General features: G+C 35.4%; 1 protein-coding gene across 5 annotated transcripts in view; it reads left to right on the plus strand.

Annotated features, from left to right (window-relative positions):
* The window catches only part of AFG1L (AFG1 like ATPase), a 203,945-nt gene that overhangs the window by 144,579 nt on the left and 35,260 nt on the right, over window positions 1-24,106 (plus strand). For all 5 annotated transcript variants that reach the window (XR_007401347.1, XR_007401345.1, XM_049092448.1 and 2 more), the window contains exon 8: window positions 1,450-1,532. Coding sequence is in view for 3 of the 5 variants with exons in the window: in XM_049092448.1 (XP_048948405.1) it covers window positions 1,450-1,532 (83 nt within the window). In the remaining 2 variants the exon portion in view is untranslated. The remainder of the gene's footprint in view (window positions 1-1,449; window positions 1,533-24,106) is intronic.

Raw genomic sequence — 24,106 nt, forward strand, 5'->3', positions numbered from 1 at the left:
TAAATATGCCCAGATATGACTGTTCTGATTATCTATTGCTGTGTAACAAATGACTGAAAAAATTAGAGGCTTAAAACAACATTGCTTCATTATCTCTCCCTGTTTCTGTGGGTCAGGGATTTGAGAAAGCCTCAGCTGGCAATTCTGGCTCTCTTACTACCATAGTGGCAACAACTGGAGCAGCTGGGGACCAATCAGACACTTCTGTCTTCATGTCATCTCAGGGCTTCTCCAGGCCGAGTCTCTGTATGGACTGCTTTAAGCTCTCTCCAGGCAGTTTGATGCTTACCTAGCATTTCAGGGTTCCAGAGCAAGTGTTCCAGCCAGTAAGTAAGGAGCTGCCTTGGATATCACATAGGATATTATTGCAGGGCATCATCTTGTCATTGTCACAAGATTCAGGGGAGGCAGAGCATAGACCCCATTTCCTGATGGTTGGAATATCAACATCACAACATGTTGGCATGGAGAGATTATTGCAGCCATTTTTGGAGAATACAGTTTGCTGCAATTACCTTGGCCAAAAAAGCTGTTTTTCACTAATAAAGGTAATGAAGTTGTTAAAATACAATTTTTTCCTCATGAATTTTCATAAAGCAATTTTCATTTCGGATGAAAACAAAAGATCAGCCTGTAAATGTTTCTTGAATTGTTCTGAAAACCCTTGCTCACCATTGTTCTACTGGAATACATATGTATATATAATATATAACATATATATGCCCCCTCTCCCCTAAAAAGAAAGCCAACTGACCAAGATAGGTGTAGCAAAAGTTCACAGGCTCTACAGTAGGAGTTTCAGGAGGTATATGTATGTGTGGTGTATGAGTTTCCATGCACATGTGCAGCCTGGGGGGATGGCGAAGAAAGAGTAACTAGGAGAATAGAAGGACATTAGTGGCATAGGACTCAGGCCAAGGGAGGTGTCTACACCAGGAAAGAACTCTAAAGACACTGATGGCTGGAAAGGGAACTAAATAATGAAAAAGGGCAGTGGCTTTCATTTACAAATCAAGGGCAAGTATACATATAGCATTACTTTAGTAAGATCATTTGGTTTAAAATGTGAATACTACTGTTCGGGCCCAACTCTCCCATTGTGATGCTGGAGACCCATGAGCTATTCTTTCTGATAGCTTCTTACTTCCTGGTAACTGGAAATGGACTTTACTTTTTATTTTTTTTTTAACATAATGTAATTATGTGGGGAATTTGCTGATTAGTATTGTTTTAGCAAAGTTTCAGAAAGGCATGCTGCAAATCTTAACTTTTTCAACTGAGTTTTGGGGACTTGAGATATATTTAATGTTCAACTTCTGTGATTCTTACGTGACTTCTCTTGTTTTGTCCTAAACTCATTGCTTTATTGAAGAAAATTTTCAAAAATTAAAAAAGGTAAAAGGGTAACATAATTCTAAGCCACCACTTGTTTGTGTGTTTCAATTATAGAAATACTGTAATACGGTCCAGCTGGATTCTGGGATAGACTACCGGAAAAGGGACCTTCCTGCTGCAGGAAAACTCTACTATCTGTAAGGTTCTCTCTCTCTCTCTCTTTTTTTTTTTAATTTAATTTTCTAAGTTTAATGTCTAATAATCGGGAAAAGATGAGAAAAATAAGCAGGATAATTATTAGAGCAAGAAAGGCTAGTTCTGAAGTCTGTGATTTTTAAAATACAAAATGTTATCATCTTAACTTCTTTAGACTGTTTTTTGCCATGCACATTTGCATGATTTATAATGTGTGATTGGATGAAACCCTAATTAGTTTTTTGGGGAAGAGTGATGACAGATGGTTAGAAAGTAATGAGAATCCTCTTATGAGACTCTAGTATTAAGAGAATATCTTTACTGTGTGAAAGTAATTAATTATTTGTGGACATCTCCTGACAAATGTGCCATTTCTGTTCCCCAAAAATTGTTGTTTTATTTTGTTAGACAATCTGTTTGTATTTATCATTGTTGATTGACTTCCATACGTAACTATGTAAAATATATATACACAAGTACAACTGGATATATTTCATCTTTTAAAAAGGAAGACTCTGCTGAGTAGGAGCCATTTATAACAATAGATGTATTCAGCATGTGCAGTTAATGCTGAAAAACAAATAGTTGGTTTTAAAATGTCATTTGTGAGTACCCGAAAAGGGACAAGTGCTTTACAAGTGTAAACTGCTATTTAGTGTATACCAGCACTATTGGACACATAGTGGGTTTTCAATAAATAGCTCTAAGGGGTAATTTTGATTTATCTCAAAGGCATATTTCTGCTAATTTAAATTTTGATGACAGTGTGTATATGAGAGGTTCAGAAAAGTTCTTGTCTCTACCACCTTGTAAGCAGAAGTACTTTACTGTTTTTGAAGCAGAAATTAGCTAGAAAAATCACATAATTAAAATTGCATGCTTTACAGTGTATTGGGAGGGGGACTATTTCAGTTTATTATTCAGATTCTGATGATTATTATAGAAGGTTCTTCATGTGCCCTTAAGTACTTTGTCTTTAAAGTACTTTATAATTTTTAAAAATTCTTATAGCTCTTCTTTCTACTTTAGCTTAGACTTTTATCACTCTGTTCCTTTTGTTTGTGTTTTACAGTTTTTAAATTTTTCTGATATTTGTAATCTTTCCCCGATTCTTTGCTACCAATTTCATGATATTCAGGTGTGCGGTACTGAGAAATTAGCTTCTTATTATTCTCTGCATTCTTTTCCAAAGGGGGCAATCCTTGTTCTCTGTTTGCCCACAAAATGTATCCTTATGTGGAAGAATTAACATTTTCCTAATGGGAAATTCCTTAAATCAAGATGGTAGTCTGGGTCTAAATGATGAAATTTGTTTCATATTGCTAGAGAGGTCCTGGTGGAATTTACAGGACATGGAAAGCTAATTTTGTTGGGAGCATAGCCATTTTTCTCTCTGACCTTCTCCCTGGCGCAGCCTCTTCCTTTTCCTGATAAAAATACAATTTTAACACAATGAAATTCAGTTTGTACTTAAACATGCATTGGAGGAAAACAATATCTAACACGTCCCAGAGTCCAGAAATGAAACTCTGGGGACCAACTTTCTTAAAAATATATAAATTCATTTAATCCTCAAGGAAGGTAGATTTTGTTCATGTATTTAACATCAAAAAAGGTTTCACCATAATCTGATAACCAAAACTAGAGAACCTAGAGGCACAGCTCACTCAGAGGGTAAGGCAGTTATGTGTCCCTGAAGAAAATCAGGAATTAAAGTCTTCTAGGGAGTGGGAGAATAATATTAGATGCAGAGACAGGGTGCCAGGAATGTAATTTATATTGTCTCACATGAGCCCTTAGGGAGAACTTCTTTCATGATAAAAAAAACATTTCCTAGGGTCATGTTAACATTTCTGATTTAATTAGGTTTCTTTTGATCTTATTCTTATAGGGAAACTTATTAATTTCCCCCATAACAGGTTTTAATGTACCATGCTATATATTACCCTATTACAGCATGTGTTTCTCTTTATTATCCTCTGCCTAAACATCTGGCCTTTGTTCCTGAACATGCAAGTTCAGACTCCTTGAACTCATTGTCAATCTCATTACCCACCTTCCTCAGCTGCCTGAAAAGAAAAACAAAATTCTAGCTTCCCTCCAGGGGAACACCAAGCATTATCTGAGAATTTCATAGAAGTAGAAACCTATATGTGATCTGTAATGAAATAGAAGTATTCATTAACTCAATATTTTAATACTCTAGCTTTCCAAAAACTAACTCAAAATATCCCATTACACAATCCAAATAATATCAAGAATCATCAGAGATTTTTAAAAGTACCCCAAAAGTTGACACAGGGATACTTCCTATGGTTCACAATATTGCCTGAGTTACATAAGAACTAATTCACACACGATGTTTTATGTTCATATGTAATCTGTTTCAGTTGTAGTTTTACGTTTATATCACATTAAATATCGAAATCTTACAGTACCTTTATAAATAAGTTCCAGATGTTTTTGGCCCATCCAAATCTCATATAATCTCATATAAAATAAACTCAGAAGCTTTAAGTTTATCAAGTTACAAACGACAGAAAACTTGAGCCCAGATACCTGAACTTTTGCAGAAATTAAAAACACCCCATGGTTGTCCAGTTTTGCATTCTGTGGTAACTGCGTGATCACCCCATACATGAGCACAAAGTCATTCTCTTCCTTGTTGCTTGGTGGATTGGGCTCAATAGGAATCCCATGTGAGGAATATGGTTTGCCAAAATCCAAACCAAATTGACTAAGCACTGGGCTTCCTGTTTGCATTTGGGTGGAGGCTTGGACCAGTAATTTTTTTGAACTGTCTGGTGTTTGCCAATGGTGGCCCCATCCCATGCCTTCCAGAGAATTTCACTGCTTCAGATTAGTTCTCTGCTTGGAGGCTGGTGACACTGGAGGTCATTTCTATATGCAATGTCATATGTCATTTTCTGTATGCAATGAGCATCTCTTTTCAAACAGGAAATGCCACTTCTTGAGGGATCATGGGATGTGATTTGCTGCCACTTCTGTGAAGGGTTATAGTTTTTCATGGCTAGCGGAGATTGCTAGGGACTCTCCCTTGTCCCTTTTCTCATTTTTTCATTAGGAATTGAGTAGTACAGATTCTTTTTTCCAAGTCTGTTGAAGGAACTAGGGGTTGGGGGTGGGGAGAGAGTTCCTGTTCATCCTGCACCCCACTCCTAGCAGAGGCCATAGCCTCAGTGGAAGACTTTAAACTGAACCAAAAGGGATGGGGGCAAGGTATTGATCCTGGGATTTGATTTTACCCTACTTACTAGCTAGAAGGTTTGCCTGTTACTGTTTCATGGATGTTGGCAGAAGACATAAGAGACCTGGGTCAAAGACAGGATTTTATTACCCTTGGTATAGAGAGCATGTTATCAGTGCTTTCCTTGCCCTGTGGTCCCATTGTGTGTGTGTGTGTTGGGGGGGCATATGGAGTTTTGCCAAGGGCCCAGATGGATACCTGCATGGCAGTGAATTGTATTATAGCAGGGGAACTCTGAACTTGGGGAATCGACCATTTTATAGCCAGAGGTAAGCAAGCCTGTTTTTTGTCTCAAGGGAAACATTGCCTTATCTTTTAAGGTTTCTCGTGCCAAATACAACCTTGAGAAATGGTTAGGGCCACATGTTCTTGGCATGCTCAGCAAGATGTACAAGAGAGAAAGAGACCCATGGACGACTGTTTCTCCCAATATAGGGAACCTTTAAGAAGCCAGGCTTTCTCCCTTTATTTCTTTTGGCTCCTATCCACCAAGTCATCTACGACATCTACAGAATTTATACCTGAACGCATTATTCAGTTATTTAATGTTTCGATTAAATTGTCTCAAGACCATTTCACTTTCATGGACCTTACTGATATGATGAAAAATATGTTACAACTTTCAGACAAAGCCCAAATAGTCACATATTTTTACCTGGCTTAATATAATACGTATATTCATCTGTCTTTTGAGCTGATCTCAAAAAGAAGTTTCTTCTTTTACCAACATAAGGTTCATGTCTCAAGTACTCTTAATCTCCCACTTGGGAAATATCTATTCCAAGTAGAAAATAATTTGGGGGAATATATCTTTGAACATTAAAAAAAAAGTTTGCTGGCAGAAACCATATAGCTTTAAGGTTACAGCTCTGTTTTAGAAGAAAGGTCTGTGAAAACAAACACTGGAGCTCATACATGCTAAACCATCCCCACAATTTAAAACTTCATGTTTCTTGCCTATGATAGTCCACACACACACTCCTCCTCCCTCAACTGAGAGAACCTGATCAATGAAAATTTAAAACATTTCTAGCTCAATTGTCACATTTTTTCATAGCTGGAACATTGGCAGAGATCTGTCTTCTGCCTGGAAGGTTGCCACCTTCTAGTTCACCAGAGTTTCTAAGAGGACATCTTGGGACCTTCTCCCCATTACCATTCCAGGTGTTTCTGTCTTAGACATTGGAATTTACAGTATCTGTCTTAGTTTCTCTGACCAGTTAGAATACCAAGCCGGTCAGTCATTTCCTGTTTAATTCCTACTGGAGAACCTCTGAAACATCTGCCAATAGAAGCAACTTGAAAATTGTTAAGTCTAGCTCCTTTCCTTTTAGGAGCTAGTTTGTTTCAGTTCCATGTGCCTGGCTGCCCAGAGTCCTGTAGCAGGCTGTGTGCATATTCCATTGGAAAAATTTTTCTCTCATCTATAACGAAGTTTTTATGGTCGAATGCCAAATAGGGTCCCCCTATATTCTTTTCCCTTTAATTCCTTGAATTCCCTCATGTATCTTTTAGAGTCTTCTACATTCATATTATAACTATTCTGACACTAATTTTCATGGTGTCACAATGGAGTTGTGATAGTACTGAAAGGAAAATATCACATAAGTTAAGGAATATAAAATTTGTTTAACAGCAAAGGATACAGAAATATATCCATATGGCGATAGTTGCACAAAAACAGAGGATGGCATGGCATATTCTTATTCGAAGTTTTAAGTTTTTCTGGCATTTGAGGGCCCGTTAGCTGACAAAAATATCACCCGATCAGAATATAGACCCATCAGGTCACCTTTGTCATTCTTGTGTTGGTAGGTGGGTGGGAGAGAAGGGAGGCTTATACTATCCTGGTAAGTCTTGACTATTGTGGAGACTGGCTATTACGTGGCTGCTCACCAGGTACAGTAACCAAGTGCAGACTCTAGGATGTGCCTGAATGTCCACTGTCAATTTGTGTGAATCAAAGCTCAGTTTCCAATCCTTCATCAAGACCAACGCTAGGCCTTCCTGAAGTCTGTTCCTTAGAGGGTTAAGGGAAATAATTTCTGCCTCTGGCAGTGAGAGCAACTACTTCCATGGGATGGGGTTAAGACTGTTGATTTGGCCAATCCTTAAGCCTGGGGAAGGGAAGAAGATGGTTGGGGACATTTTTATTGTTTACAAATTAAGTTTTATTCCTTCTTAGTATCCTAACGCAGAACATAGAGGTTTATATACTTAAGAGATAATCATATTCATAAATTAAAGTATTTACAGATAAAATAATACAGTGTGTGAGATTTGCTTCAAAATAATCCAGGGTGAGAGAATTGTGGGAGGGAGATGGTTTAGATGAAAAAACATTGACCACAAATTGAGTGGGTCATTGTTTGCACTGAGTTTATTATACTATTCGCTCTACATGTATATATGTGTGAAATTTTCCATAATAAAAATTTTTTAAAGATACAGAATCTTTTTTTTTCTGATAATACTAGCAAGAATTTTATTAATTCTGATGATTCTAAAGAAATAGCTTTAGATTTATATTGATTTTCTCCAATGCTGTTTTCTATTTCATTGATTTCTGCACTTTATTAATAATTCTATTCTGCTTAGTTTGGATTTAATTTGCTCTTTTTCTAGTTTTTTAAGATAGAAGTCAGGCATCCCGGGTGGCTCAGCCGTTTAGCACCGTGTTCAGCCCGCAGCATGATCCTGGAGACCTGGGATCGAGTCCCACGTCAGGCTCTCTGCATGGAGCCTGCTTCTCCCTCTGCCTGTGTCTCTGCCTCTCTCTCTCTCTCTCTCTCTCTCTGAGTCTCTCATGAATAAATAAATGAAATCTTTAAAAATAAAAAAATATAGAAGTCCTTGATTTTAAACCTTTCTACTTTTTATATAAGCATTTTAATGCTATAGATTTTCTTCTAAGCATCATATTAATTGCATTGCATACATTTCAGTATGTCCTGTTTCACTTGTGATTTCTTCTTTAACCTATGAGTTATTTAGAAGTGTATCGTTTAGCTTCCAAACATTTGATGATTTTTCTATACATATTTTCTATACATATTTTGAGAGCTTTTTCCATACAGCTTGCTCTGAAATCTATGCTTAGTATTAATGGAGCCACTTCAGCTTTTTTCTTTTTTTAAAGATTTTATTTATTTATTTATTTAAGAGCGCGAGCGAGAGAACAGGAGTGGGAAGAGGAGCAGAGCGAGAGGGAGAAGCAGACTCTCTACTAAGCAGGGAGCCCAATACAAGGCTTGATCACCAGGATCCTGGGATCATGATCTGAACTGAAGGCAGAGGCTTATCTGCTGAGCCACCCAGGTGCCCTGCCACTTCAGCTTTTTTAAAATTAACACTCACATGATCTATCTTTTCCCATCCTTTTACTTTCAACCTATCTGTGTCATACTTAAAATGGTTTCTTGAAAGCAACACATAGTTGGAAATCTTTTTTTAATGCAGTCTGACATTCTCTATCTTTAATGGGGTTATTTAAACCATTTACATTTAATGTGATTATTGATATGGTTGAGTTTTATTATGCCATTTGTTTTTTTCTGTTCTTCCCATTTACTTCTTTTTCTGATATGTTTCTTTTTTTAGATTTGTTTTCCTTCTTATATTAACTTACTTGCTATACTTTCTTGTTTTTGTTTTTGTGGTTGTTACAGTTTAGAGTTAGCATCTTTAACTTACCTAAGTTTAACTTAGCTTTCAAGTAACCCCTTGATGTCAAATACAAAAACCCTACAACAGTATACTTCTATTTTCACTATCCTGGCCTTTGTGCTATTGTACTCATATATTTATGTAATTATGTAATACTACTATATGTATTAGATTATGTTGTATACTGCACAATGCAGTGTTTTTATTTTTTGCTTAAACAGTCAATAGTCTTTTAAAGAGATTTTTAAAATAAAAATTATTTTACATTTACTTACATGAATACCATTTCTTATGCTCTTCATTCTGTTGCATAGATTGGAATTTCCATCTGATATTATTTTCCTTCTTTTTGAAGGTCTTTAACATTTCTTGCAGTGGTACTCTGCTAGTGGTGAATTTTCTCATCTTCTGTATGTCTTGTATGTCTCTAAAGTCTTTTGCTTTTATTTCTGAGAGATATTTTTGCTGGTTTTTTATGGTTGACAGATTTTTTTTTTCCTTTCAGTACTTTAAATGTTGTTGCCTATCTTCTGACTTGTATTGTTTCTAATGAGAAATCTATAATTTTTTGTCCTTCTTTACATCAGATGTCTTTTTACTAGCTATTTCCACAGTGTTCACTTTGTTGTTGGTTTTAAGCTGTTTATGATGTGCCTTGGTGTGATGTTTTTGTTTCTTTTTTCTAAGGTTGCTTGTACTTCTTGGGTCTGTGAGTTTATAGTTTTAATTGAATTTGGAGAGTTTTAGTATATTTCTTCACATGCTTTGTCCCTTCTTCCCCTTTCCAATTTCTGGGATTCCAGTTACGCCTACATGAAACTGCTTTATGTTGTCTCACAGCTTACTGATTCTCTGTTCATTTCTTTTTCAATCTTTGTTTTCAATCTCATTTTATTTTTAGTAGTTTCTTTAACAGTGTGTAATCTATTAATCCTATCCATTGTTCACCTCAGACATGGTATTTTTTTTCTTTGTAGAAGTTCAACTTCTAGAAGATTTTTATATCTTCTTTTTCTGTTCTTAATGTCCTCATGCCTTCCTCTATTAAACATACAGAGAATATAATGTCTTAATATCTTTGTTCAGTAATTCTATCATATATGTCATTTGGGGTCTATTTCTAATGATGGATCTTTATCCTCCCCTGCTTTTTTTTAAGATTTATATATTTTATTTTAGAGAGAAAGAGACATGAGCAGGGGGAGGAGTAGAGGGAGAGGGAAAGAATCTGGGCCCCGTTACTCTATTATGGCCAGAAGTGGAAGTTTCCAGTCCATTATCCTGAAAACAGGTAAATAAAAGAATCAAGTTTTCCTATTTATTTTTTTTTATTTTTCCTGTTTTAAAAGAACTGACTTTTAGTATAACAGAATAGTTGGTGAGGGATGCTTATCTTTATAGAGATTTTCTAAATGACAAATGAAAAAAGAATTAGAATTCACCATTTTATAAAACCCTCACAATTTAATGGAGCTAGTTAATGATCATAAGTTCTATAATAATTGCTATAGAAATGGAACCTGAATTTGATCAATTTACAGGAAATATTAGGTGCAATGGAATATGTTAAATAACATCATGGGAGTATATTCATCAAAATGTAGACTGCAGAATTTTTACTGACATAAACAGTCTGCTTCTTAAACAAATAAGAAAAAAAAAAACCTTTAGTTTAAAAGAGGCTTAAGGAACATACCAACCAATTACTGTGTGTGGACCGCACTTAGACCCTGAATCAAACAAACTGTAAGAACAAAAGCAAAAAACAAAAACACTATGCAACAACAATCAGAGAAATTCACACACTAACTGCATGTAATGACTTTGAAGAATTATTTTAGCTTTGTTAAGTGTGATAAGGATATTATACTTATTTTTTAACAGCTTTATTGAAATAGAATTCACGTGTCATACAGTTTACCCATTTAAAGTGTATTAAGTAATTGCTTTTAGGATATTCAGAGAATTATGTAACCAGAACCACAGTTTATTATAGAATATTTTTATCACTCAACCAACCACAGACCAGCCCAGACAACCACTAATCTACTTTCTGCCTTTCTATATTTGCCCATCATGGATATTTCATTTAAATGGAATCATATAAGATGTGGTCCTTTGTGATTGTCTTCTTTCACTTAGCATAATTTTTTCAGGATTCATATTATTATTGCTAAATAATATTCCATTAAATGTAGAAATTTTGTCTACTCATTAGTTGATGGAGATTTGGGTTATTTCTGCTTTTTGGCTATTGTGAGTAATGCTGCTGTGAACATTCATGTATAAGTTTTTGTGGGGTTTTTTTGTGGACTTACATTTTTATTTCTTTTGTGTATACCCAGGAGTGAAATTTCTAGGTGTGGTTAATTCTACATTTAGTCTTTTGAGGAGCTTCCAGACTGTCTTCCAAAGCAGTGTACCATTTTATATCTCCACCAGTAGGGTATGAGGGCTTCAATTTCTTCATGTCTGTGACATCATTTGTTATTATCTCTGTTTTTATAGTCATCTGTATTAGTTTCCTAGGGATGTTGTTACAAAGTACCATGATCTGGGTGGCTTAAAACAGCAGAAATTTATTATCTCACAGTTTTGGAGATAAAAAAAAAATCAAGTTTTTGTCAGGGCCTTGTCTCCTCTGAAAATTCTGGGAGAGAATCTTGCCCTTATCTCTTCTAGTTTCTGTTGTTTGCTGTCAGTACTTGGTGTTCCTTGGCTTTGTAAATGTATCAATCCAATCTCTGCCTCTGTTGTCACATGGTCTTGCTGTGTGTCTCCTTATAAAGATATTAGTCATATGGGATTAAGGGCCCTCCCACTTTACCAGTTAACATCTATAAAGAGCCTATTTCCAAATAAGGGCACATGTGGGACACCTGGGTGGCTCAGTGGTTGAGCGTCTGCCTTTGGCTCAGGACGTGATGCTGGAGTTCCAGGATTGAGTCCCACGTCAGGCTCCCTGCATGGAGCCTGCTTCTCCCTCTGCCTGTGTTTCTGCCCCTCTCTTTCTGTGTCTCTCATGAATAAATAAATAAAATCTTAAAAAAAAAATAAGGGCACATTTGACGTACTGGGACTTAGGACTTCTTATCTTTTTGGGGAAACACAATCCAACACAAATACAATCCTAGTGAGTGTGAAATGGTATCTCATAGGGTTTCCATTTGCATTTCTCTGATGGCTAATGACATTGAGCATTGTTGCATGTGCTTGTTGGCCATTGTATTTTTTTTCAAGATTTATTTATTTATTTATTTATTTATTTATTTATTTATTTATTTATGAGGGGGGTGGGCAGAGACACAGGCAGAGGGAGAAGCAGGCTCTATGCCTGGAGCCAGATGCGGGACTCAATCCTGGGACTCCGGGATCTCGCCCTGGGCCAAAGGCAGGCACCAAACCACTGAGCCACCCAGGGATCCCTGTTGGCCATTGTATATCTTTTCAGGAGAAAAGTCTGGTCAGATACTTTGGCCATTTTAAAATTGGGTCATTTATTATTTTAGTAGCAAATCTTAAGTATTCTTTAGACATTCTAGGTATAGGTCCCTTGTTGTATATCTGATTTATAAAAATATTTTTGTATTCTTTTTTGTCTTTTTGTTTTGTTGATGATGTCCTTGAACCACACAAGTTTTAAATTTTGATGATGTCCAATTTATTTTTTTTCTTTTATTGCTTTATACTTTTGGTGTCATATTTAAGAAGCCATTGTCAAATCCAAGGTTGTGAAGCTTTATGCCTATGTTTTCTTCTAAGAGTTTTATAATTTTAGCTCTTATATTTAGGTATTTGATTAATTTTGAGCTAATTTTTATATTTGCTATGAGATAGTGGCCCATCTTCATTCTTTTGCGTGTGGTATCTAGTCCCAGCATCATTTGTTGAAAAGACTATTCTTTTCATATTGAATTATATCGATACCATTGTTGAAAATTAATTGGTTGTAAATGTAAGGATTTATTGCTGGTCACAATTATATCTCAGCAGTCTGTTTCTCTATATGTCAATATCACACTGTCTTGATTGCTATAGTTTTGTAATAAGATTTGAAATCAGGAAGTATGAGCCCTACTATTTTGTTCTCCCCCTTCCCCCAAGATTGTTTGGCTTATTCTGGGTCCTTTGAATTTCCATAAGAATATGAGGACCAGCTTGTCAGCTGGTCAAAGGCAGCTGGACTTTTGATAAGGATTTTATTGAATCTGTAAATTACATTGGGAAATAAGTATCAAATATTCTAATTCACGAACATGAGGTGTTTTACAAGTTTTCTAGGGCTACCCTACAAAGTACGACAAACTGAGTGTGTTACAATAGCAGAAATTTATTGTCATTGTTCTTGAGGTTAGAAGTCCAAAATCAAGATGTTGGCAGGTTGGTTCTCATTGGGTACTCTGAAAGAGAATCTGTTCTGAGCTTCCCCTGTAGCTTCTGGTGATTCCTTGGCTTGTAGGTACATCACACTCCAATCTCTGCCTCTGTCTTCAAATGGCATTCTCCCCATGTGTCTTTGTATCTAAATTTTTTATTCATATAAGGATACCAGTCATTGCATTAGAGACTATTCTAAACCAGTATGACCTCATCTTAACTTGATTATATCTACAAAGACCCTATTTCAAAATAAGGTCACATTTGCAGATATTGGAGTTTAGGGGTTTGACATTGAGGACACAGTTCAACACCTAACAGATGTCTTTCCATTTATTTTGATCTCCTGTAATTCCTTTCAACAAGCTTTATAGTCTTCAATGTATAAATCTTGTTAATAAAATTAACATGATTTCTTTTGTTAAATTCATTCATAAATACTTTATTCTTTTTGAATCTAGTATAAATGGAATTGTTTTTCTGGTTTTATTTTTGGTTTCTTTATTGCTACTATGTAGAAATACAATTGATTTTTGCATATTGATCTTGTAACCTGCAACCTTGCTGAACTTGTTTATTTGTTCTAATAGTTTCTAATAGTTTCTGATAGTTTCTAATTCCTTAGGATTTTCTAAATATAAGATCATGTCATCTGCAAATAGAGATAGTTTAGTTCTTCCTTTCCAATCTGGATGTTTTTTATTTACTTTTCTTGCCTAATTTCTTTGCCTAGAATATCCAGTGCGATGTTAAATAGGAGTGGTATATTCCATTAGGGAGTGGACCCTTGTCTTGTTTCTGAGCTTAGTAGAAAAAACTTCACTCTTTCACCATTAGTTATGTTATCATCTCTGGGTTTTTCACAGCTGATGCCCTTTATTTAGTTGAGGACATTACCTTCTATTAATTATTGAGTTTTTTAAAAAAAATCATGATTTGATTGAATGCATTTTCTGTGTCTTTTGAGAAGATCATGTTTTTCTTGCCTATTATTCTGTTTATATGGAATATTTTCATTAATTGGTTTTTGGATTTTGAGTCAGCCTTGCATTTCTGCAATAAATCCCACTTGGTCATGGTATATTATCCTTTTTATATGTTGCTTGATTTAGTTCGCTATGAGAATTTTTGTGTTTAAATTCATAAGAGATATTGGTCAATAGTTTTCATGACATCTTTGTCAAGTTTTGTTCTCAAGGTAATACTTGCCTAATAGAATGAATTGGAGAGTGTTCCCTCTAAATAGATGTTTTTCTTTCATCGTAAGTCAGTCTTGATAGTTTATGTCCTAGGAATTTTTCCATTTCATTTAGGCTGTCTCATTTGTTGGTATATAGCTGTTAATAGTATTCCCTCATAATCCTTTTATTTTTAGTATTCTCTCATTCCTGATTTTGATAACTTTTGTCTTCTTTTCTTGGTTTGTCTAAGTAAATATTTGTCAATTTCGTTCACTTTTTCAAAGAAACAACTTTTGTTTTTGTTTTCTTTGCTGTTTTATTTTTCTATTCTCTATTTCATTATTTTCCACTCTAATCTTTATTATTTCATTCCTTCCATTTGCTTTAGGTTAAGTTTTCTCTTCTTCGTCCAGAATCTGATGGTGAAAGGTTAGGTTATTGGTTTGAGATTTTTCTTCTTTTTTAATGTAAGTACTCAAAGTTATACTTTTCCTTGTAAGCACTACTTTAGCTATATTGCATAAGTTTTGGTATGTGTGTCTTCATTTTGTTATCTTAAAGTATTTTTCTGATTTCCTTTTGATTTCTTTTTTTTTTAACCTGTTAGTCATTTAGGAATATGCTGCTTAATTTTCATATATTTGTGAATTTCCAAAATATTGGAAGGGGCCTCCTTGTTATTAATTTCTAATTTCACTCCATTATAATCAAAGAACAGACTTCATATAGTTTAATCCTTTTTAATTATTAAGGCTTGCTCTATAAAGACTAGGATATGATCTTTCCTTGAGAATGTTCCATATACACTTGAGAATGATGTGTATGTAGTATTTATATAGATGTCTGTTAAGTCTAGTTAGTATATATTGTAGTCCAAGTTTTAAATATCCTGTTGATCTTCTCTCTAGTTTTTTTTTAATCCTTATTGAAATTTGGGGAGTACCAGGCAGCTCAGTCAGTAGACCGTGCAACTCTTGATCTTGGGGTTTTAATTTTGAGCCCCACACTGGGTGTAGAGATTACTTGAAAATAAAATCATAAAAAAAAGTTGGATATTGAAGTCTCTAACTATGATTGTTGCAAGACTGTTTCTCCCTTCACTTGGTCAGTTTTTACCTCTTGTATTTTGAGATTCTGTTGTTAGGTGCATATGTTTGTATTGTTATTATTATCCTGATGGAGTGAACTTTATCATTATGAAATGTCCCTTTTAATAATTAATAACATTTTTTGTTTTAAAGTCTGTGTTGTCTGATGTTAGTAGTGGTTGCTGTTTGCATTGATATGTCTTTCTTCTTGTCCTTTACCTTCAACCTAGTTGTATCTTGGAACCTAAAGCATATCTCCTGTGAGCAGTGTATTTTTGGATTTTGCTTTTATATTTAGTCAATCTCTGACTTTGATTGAATTGTTTAATCCATTCACAAATTATGTTATATATAATATAACAATATATAACAATATAGATATTATTGATATATAATATTGATATATCAATAATAATATAGCAATAATATATATGTCACTATCAATAATCAGTATGTTATTATTGATATGTATATTGATTCACACCTGCTCTTTATGTTTCATGCCTTTTTTATTTCTTAGTTCTTCCTTACTGTCTTTACATTAAGTGAATATTTTTAGTGTAAAATTTTAATTTTTTGTTTTTTTAGTGAAGACCTATTTAGCTCTGAGAAGTATAAAGTTTCATCAAACTGAAATGTCTCAAATGTATAATGAAGCATTGTATGTTACTACATGTTTTGAGAATTAAAAGGTCAGTAACAGTGATGAATCTGTACCCTAAGGCTACCTATAGGGAAAGGGGCTCTATGGTGGAAAAATACAGTTGGTTCTCAAAAGTAGATGTGCAGTATCTTTCTTATAAGAACTGCTATTGATACTTTATGAATGAGTAAGGCTCTGTGATATTATAAACTTATAACTTTATATTAGTAAAAACAACTTTCTGCTTTATATCCTGCAGGGCATAGTCAGGTAGGCTGTTTATCATGTCTTTTAAAATCACAAAATTGTCATATTTGATAAAATTTAGATGCACATTTAAATATTTATTAATTAACCCTGTATTACTTTAGAAAGTACTGAATTAACAATTTCAAGGGTTTTAAACTATTTGAAATACTGCCTAAAAAAGTGGTACAAAGCAAAAGAAGTTCACCTTGTATAGACTTCAGTATCAGGTTCCATCAGTGAGCTCAGCATACCTTTTATCTTCCATTTCTTTATTGACTGGTAATTTGACATAGCATATCATAATGTTGTTTTGTTTTTGTTTCTGTTTTTTTTTTTTTTAAGATTTTATTTATTTATTCATGAGAGACACAGAGAGAGAGAGAGAGGCAGAGACATAGGCAGAGGGAGAAGTAGGCTCCCTCCCTGCGGGAGCCTAATGTGGGACTTGATCCCAGGATCTGGGATCACAACCTGAGCCAAAGGCAGACACTCAATCACGGAGCCACCCAGGTTCCCCCATCACAGTGTTTATATGCCAGCAGGCTGGACAAGTACCAGAATAGAGCTGGCCCACCATTTCCAGCTGAACACATTGACAAAGTATTTAACTGCGTGGCTATACTCATCTAGTAAAATGTAATAAGTTATATACACAATGTGTACATGAGTAAATGATATGTATGCTCACACATATATATATAAATGTACAGAATCAAGTTTTTAGATTTCCTTAGAATTCTTATCTTTTGTTTCATCTTCAGAAAGATCACATTTATAAATGAGGGTCAACCTTCAACATTAGAAAAGCTGATCTGACAAATGTCCTACGTCTTTAGCTCTAGCTGTGTACCTTTTTTAACTATTAAAACTCCCGGGACGCCTGGGTGGCTCAGTGGTTGAGCGTCTGCCTTTGACTCAGGGCGTGATCCCGGAGTTCCGGGATCAAGTCCCACATTGGGCTCCCTGCATGGAGCCTGCTTCTCCCTCTGCCTGTGTCTCTGCCTCTCTCTCTCTGTGTCTCTCATGAATAAATAAATAAAACCTTAAAAAAAGAAAAACAACAACTATTAAAACTTCCTGGGCCTGTCTTTCTGAGGCAGATATGACCATTTTCTTCTCCTGAAAGGAGTCAGAGCTTCTTACTCTCTAGCTTCTTCCTCATTTTTATTTATTTATTTTTGTAATCTTCAGTCATTCTAGCTTTTCTTAATTATATGAAAAGGAAATATTGTATCTAGAAGTTGTAATTCTGTGTGTTATGCCACTGACTTATTTGGGGGGAAAGCAATATTTAGATTTGGTAGAAATTTTATATGGAGTTTGGGCTGAGAAGAAGGGGGTGAAGGTCTGGAATTTGAGAGTGAAAGGTGCTAGGTCCTACTTTCAGCATTATACACAGGTCAAGATTAATGGAACCAGGTAAGTTACTCTCCAGGTGATTGAGAACGGTGGGAAATTTAGAGATTGAAATGGATCTCTGAACAGTCAATTAAGCCTTTGAATGATTGAGAAGATAAATAGTAGGACAAAATCTATTCTAACAACTGATTCCGTTATGTAAAACAAACCTACAGCATTTGAAATGCAACCAAGTCTGTTTTATATTAAGGCAAATATAAACCAGCTTAATCTTAGACCTGCCTCCAGCCCCAGATTATGTTTGGTAAGAGCACAAAGAGCTCTACAGCATGAATGCACAAGGAATCAGTAGAGTGAGAAGGCTCCCTGCCAGGGAAGTTTGGCACAAGAACTCTAAGAGGAAGGGGAAATTTCTCCCTCGTTGAATCAACTTTGGCTCTCTGGAATAGAGAACATGGAGAGAGAGGGACCAAGGAAAGCCAACCCTATTCTACTTGTTGATACCCTAACAAGCTGTTGATTTTAAAAAGGGGATAAAGGGGCAAAGTGTGGGTAGCATTCTGTTCCTCTGAGTCAATCCTAATGAAGTGGGAGGTTCTTGAAGAAATTAATTTCCATTTAAATTCATGTGTGACCCTCTTCTAGAAACCTCTACTTCTTTTGGAATTTTTTGTTGAGAATTTCAAATGATCCAGCAATAATAAGGTCTTTTTTTGACATGTTCTATTTCTCTGTCTAAGTTTTATGTTGAATGCCTGATTTCAGCTATAGAAATTTTCTTGAAATTGGAATGACTGATTACTTTCTTCTCTGTTTACTAATTTAATATGGAAAAATAAATCATGATTCTCATACTTCCAAAGCAATCAGCTTTTAATCCAGGGTACTGTACTCACAGGTTTCCTGTAGGAGTTGATGCCAAATTTCCTGGCAACGAAACAGTGGTTGATTCCAGGGCTTTTCTGACTTAAAGACACAGTGGTACTACTTAACAGAAAATAGAAACCTGCCCCTCCACTGCAGTTTCTGAGCTTAACAAAAAGTGACAGAAGCAATGAAATGGGTGGATTTTACCAGGGCATTATAGAACAAAAGAAAAATAGTCTGCACTCTGCTTGGGCCCCATATCCTCCACCACCACCTGCCCCCACCCCTAGCCCCTACAAAAATCATTTGGAAAGAATAACGTTGTTTTTTTCTTCAGAAATGACTTTAATTCTCTTACTTTTAATTTTCTGTGGGCAGAATTTCTGTTTCACATCTTTTCTGCCCCAAAACACTGCCATATATTAGCATCCCCACTGATGGGGCAGTTACCAAGAATTGAAGGAAGTCACTTAAATTCTTTATCCGTACTCAGCTGTAGGAGCTTGTTTCTGTTTCCCCAAGAGGAAAGGCTACACTTCAGAGCATCTGAGCTTAATTCCTGTATTTTCTCCTGATCATTGTGTTGCTACCCAAGTCATTCTTTCTTAAGATATGCCACTTTATGGTTAAAATTGAACTACACAAAGCTGAACAGAACATTTTCTTCCTTGGTATGTGACATGATATTCTTGTAGCCCCAAAAGAAAACTCTGAATTTAGCTCCCCTTCTACACTGAAAAAAATCAGTGCTGTGTTGAGGCTGCAACTTTCCTATTACAACTGCTCTTGACTACCAGGTATTATGCTTTCCTCAAATTTTACTGGCTAAGCTGGAATATTTTTAAACTGAGTTTATAACTTGGGTCTCATTTTAATCACTTTTTGTATTTTTCTATAATATATATCCTTGTGTATTTTTTGTACATTTATTTTCTGAATATGCCTTTTGCCAGCCATAGGTCTTAGTCCCAAACACTTGATTTTTTTTTTTTTTTTTTTAAAGACATCTGACCCTGGTCCTTCTTTAGAGCTTCACAGGCATGGTCATATTTTTGAGTATGGATTTTTAGCGTAAGACAGTGTTGCTATCTTTTTAGTTTCCTTGGAAAACTGACTAGAGGGCCCTGGAGTCATAGACTCATTCCCATCACTCGAGTTTCTCTCCATTATTTATAGCTTTCTTTTCCTATTTTGAGGTTACAGTCATTTTCTCTGGCTGAAAATTTTACAATAATGTTATGTTTTTGAAATTTCCTTTTTAAAAAAATCAAGAGATCTTCATGTGTTTAAGAATGGCTTTCAAATTTTATGTTTGTCGGAATGACATCTTACTAAAAGGAAATGGTTCTGGATTGACTATTGCATTAACTATATTTGTATTTTTATGTCCCACACATTCCTAAAAATAATTTGAGGCAATTTACATTAAAATCACTTAAAATATGTCCACTAAAATGATTAAAATGAAAGAAATGGGAAAAAAAAAAAACAGTGTGGAACAAGTAGAACATTTTTATGTACCAGTAAGAGAGTGAACTGCTACAACCACTTTGGAAAATTTTTTGACAGTATTTACTAAGCCGAACTCTTCGAGTATACCCGAAGAGTAGTAATTCAGCTCCTAATTACACACCCGATAGACATATATACAGAAATTCACCAAAAGATGTGTGCTAGAACATTCATGTAGCACTATTCATAGTAACCGTGAAGTGTAAACTACACAAGTGTTCATTATTCAGGACTGAATTGTGGCCTCCCCAAAATTTACAGGTGAAGTCCAAACCCCCAGTGTGACTGTATTTGGGGATAGAGCCTTTAAGTGGATAATATGAGTAAACAAAACCAGATACATGTTAATAAGGGAAATGAGTTTATAACTGAGCAATAGGTACCTTAACTCCCTACTCAAAAATGATTTAGGGCACACTCTTAATGATTTGATCAATGTCGGTGCAAAATGACATTTTCTTGTGTCTGGAATAGTTGCCAACCCGCTAAGATGAGGACAATCAGAAACGGTGCTCATGCTATGTGTTTTAAAAACCTTCAATTTAAAAAATAACTTTTACATATTAAATATTGGAGGTACTTAGATTTTAAAATAATCTTATTTTGCATTTATTTTGTGTTAATGTTTCCTTTTAATATTTTCTACTACCAAAAGTCTGTTTCTGGTAGAGATCATTTTTCTGTTATTGAAATACATAACAATATGCACTATAATATCCATAATAAAATATAAATATATGTCATAGCATATTGATTTGTAATAATGATAAGCCATTTTTTATGCCTTTTCTTTTATAGAAAACCACTGAAGCTTTTAGTATAATTCTATAACAGAAAAATGATTCATGTTTATTTGTATTGTGATAAATACAGAATAACCTATGATTTGAGAAATTTTCAAGACTCATACCTTTTGGAACTTTGGAAACCCTTTTGAGGATTCCCCCAGATTTCCCACCTTGTGTGGTTACCCCCAGCTGTCCTCCAGGTCTTCAGGCCAGGACTGCAGTTTTCTATCGGAGTTATAGTTGCCCTGAGCAGTACTGACTTTTTGGTCTGTAAAATGGGTAATTCACCCCATTTTTTCCCTTTTTCCAAGTGTCACCTCCCTCAAGAATCTGCCCAGTGTTTTCAGGTCACCTGTTTTTGTATTTTGTCTAGAGTTGACAGTTGTCATGGGCAGGAGGGCCTTTGGGGGTAGAGCTTATTTGGTCCTATTAGACCCAGAACTCTTCTACCTCTTCTGAGAGCCTCCAGTAATCTTACAAAGAAGGCAGCATGGGAAATAGCTTTTTTGAGAACTCACCTGACCAAAAATGTCTTTGCTTGAATAATAGTTTGGGCATGGATAGTTTGACAAAAGCTTCCTTTAGAAAATTTTAGATGGGCACCATTCTCTTCATGTTTCCATTATTATAGTTTCAGAGTTTCATGGGAATTGATACAAATCAGTTTCTTGACCTTTTATATTTAACCTGTTTTTCCTCATGAAGTTTTTAGGATATTCTTTCTTTATTCCTAACTTCTGAAATTTCCTGTTAATATGCCCAAGAAGGGAGCCTCCCCCCTCCCCCCATTCTTTGTGCTGGGTGTTCACTGGACTCTTTCAGTTTAGACCTTCATGCTCTTCAGTTCTAGGAAACTTAATTTTTTCGTTGCTCATGCTCCCCCCACCCCCCTTTGGAGCTTCTCCTGGTTAGATATTGAGCCTTCTGTATTTATTTTCTGATTCTTTTATTTTCTCTTCTGTTTTCCATTTTTTTGTTCTATTTTCTGAATGGTTACTTCATTTTTTTCTTCTAATTCTTTTCCTAAATTTTTTATTTAACAGTCATATTAGAGCTCTTTCTTATGCACTAGTTATTCTTTTGGTTTATAGCATCCTTCTTTGTTTATGTATATTTCTCTCTCTAGGTGTATTAGAGTGTATTTCTCTTTGCTGCAAGATCTCTTCTTATGTTTTATTTTAGTCTTTATTTTATATCTTAGAAGCTTTCCTTAAATGCCTAGAAATACTTGGTTGTCCATTCACAAGATTAAAACATTAAAAAGCTGATTAGAAGTTCTGTGTGCATAAATAGGGTTTTATTGATTGGTAGTCTCCACTGGAGGCTGGTAGATTAGGTGGCAGGTCAGGTTTTCCATTGAAGAATCCCCAAATGTCAGTATGTGCAAGTCTTTCTTTTGGTTATTCAATTTCCTCCAGAGTGTTTCCTTCAATCTTTCTACTTCCTAAGGCTGAAGTTTGGCTAGTAGGGTTCTGGATGCTAAAGAGGGAGGGACTGTTGGTTTTACTATTTAGTGTGTAGGATTTCAGTATGGTGTCTCTTCCTCTTTCTTCCTTCTTAAAACTGACCCAGATGGTAAACATAGTTTCAGCTGGAGTGGAGGAGACATACCGGACTCTTGCTATTCAGGTAAAGGCAGGGCATCTAAAGACTGCCTTTGTCTTATTTCCCAAAAGTGCCCTTATTTCCAGCCTGCCCCCTCACCTGTAACTTCAAGTATATCTAGTTGTGCTAAACCCTTGCAGGGTTTTTAGTAAGAACTGGCTTGCTTCATGTTGCTTAGCACCACATCTCCCAATTTCTTTTTTTAAAAAGATATTTATTTATTCATTCATGAGAGACACAGAAAGAGAGGCAGAGACATAGAGGGAGAAGCAGGCTCCCTGTGGGGAACCTGATGCAGGACTTGATCCCAGGACCCTGAGACCACAACCTGAGCTGAAGGTAGATGCTCAACCACTGAGCCACCCAGGTGCCTCCATTTCCCAACTTTTGATTTCTCAATCTGCCAAGGTCCTACTCATCCAACTAAGGACAACAATGCCAGATTTTTCTTCTTTGAGGCTCCCCTAATCTTTCCAAGTGAGTCTTTTAAAGAACTCTTCCTTCCCATCACTTGTCTTTGGGGGAGGGTAAATCACCCTCTCCTTTCCTAAGGGGAGGGTGCTTACATCAATATACAGATCATCTAAACAGAAAATAAATAAGGAAACAGTGGCTCTGAATGACACACTGGACCGAATGACACACTGGACCAGATGAATATAACAGATATATTCAGGACATTCCATCTTAAAACAGCAGATACATGTTTTTTCAAGTGCATATGGAACATTCTCCAGAATAGATCACATATTAGGTCACAAAACAAGCCTCAAAAATTTCAAAAAGATCGAAGTCATACCATACATCTTTTCTGACCACAACATTATGAAACTAGAAGTCAACTGGAAGGAAAAAATCCTAAGGGGAAGAAGGGAAGAAAAAGACTCTTATCACAAATACTGCACATAAAGAGCTCTGATCCCCTTTCCCCTCCTCATAAAGACACTGTGGTGTGGTAAAGAGGAGGGGATGGTGGAGGAGGGGGTGGCATTTGGAATAGGGCTGGTTCTCTTCATTATTTAACCATGGAGGCCAGAGTCTGGATCCAGTCATTGGTGGTTCTTTTTAGAAACTTGGGAGCACCAAGCACTTCTAGCCATCAACTTTGGACCTTAATCACATTTCCAGGACAAGAGGGGAAAGTTGTACTTAAAAACTGCACAGTATTTCATTGTGTAAGCGTATTCAAACGTACTTCGTGGTCCCCATTATGGGACATTAGGTGGTTTTTTTTTTCCCGCTGTTTCTTTGTTGTTAGAGGTGTCACTATGGACATCCTTGTAGTTGTTAACCATTATTTTTTCCATAGGTGAAATTGTTATGAGTGGAATAGCTGCGTGATACGGTCTTAAATGTTTTTATTACATATTATTTGGTTGCCCTGAAATCTTGTACCAATTTTATGCTACTAAACAGAAAATTTAAATTTTTATATGTTTGGATCTTAGAAGAGTGAAGGCTTAATTCTCTGAGTCTCAGTTTTCTCTTCTGTAAAAATGGGATAATAACAAATACTACATGGAAAGGTGGGGAAAGTATAGGTAAACTAACTATTACATAATAGCTGCTTGATAAATATAGTTTTTGTTATTCCCCATGTAACACATGGAAATAGTTCACATGGAAATCTAAATTTTTTACTAGAATTATGAAACATACTCAAAGATGTTTAAACCAGTCATGAACCTGTATAATGAGTAAAACTCTGAATCTTTTACACTAATATGAACAGGTAGATTTTAATTTCTCTTTTTACTTTTCTAATTCTCATCCTTAAAAAAAGTTAATGAGCTCTGATTGATGCATCATCTTGTAGGGAAATCTGGTCTGAGTGGAGGGTGAGAAGATTACTGTTTTCTTGTAAATTATCTGGTAAGACATTATGAATAAGTTCATTTCTGGTAAGGATTTCTTTCATAGCATCCTCATTTCTCTCATGGCAATATAAATATATCTAATAAAAACAACATACA

Source organism: Canis lupus, chromosome 12 (assembly GCF_003254725.2).
Source record: "Canis lupus dingo isolate Sandy chromosome 12, ASM325472v2, whole genome shotgun sequence".
NCBI classification, from domain to species: Eukaryota; Metazoa; Chordata; class Mammalia; order Carnivora; family Canidae; genus Canis; species Canis lupus.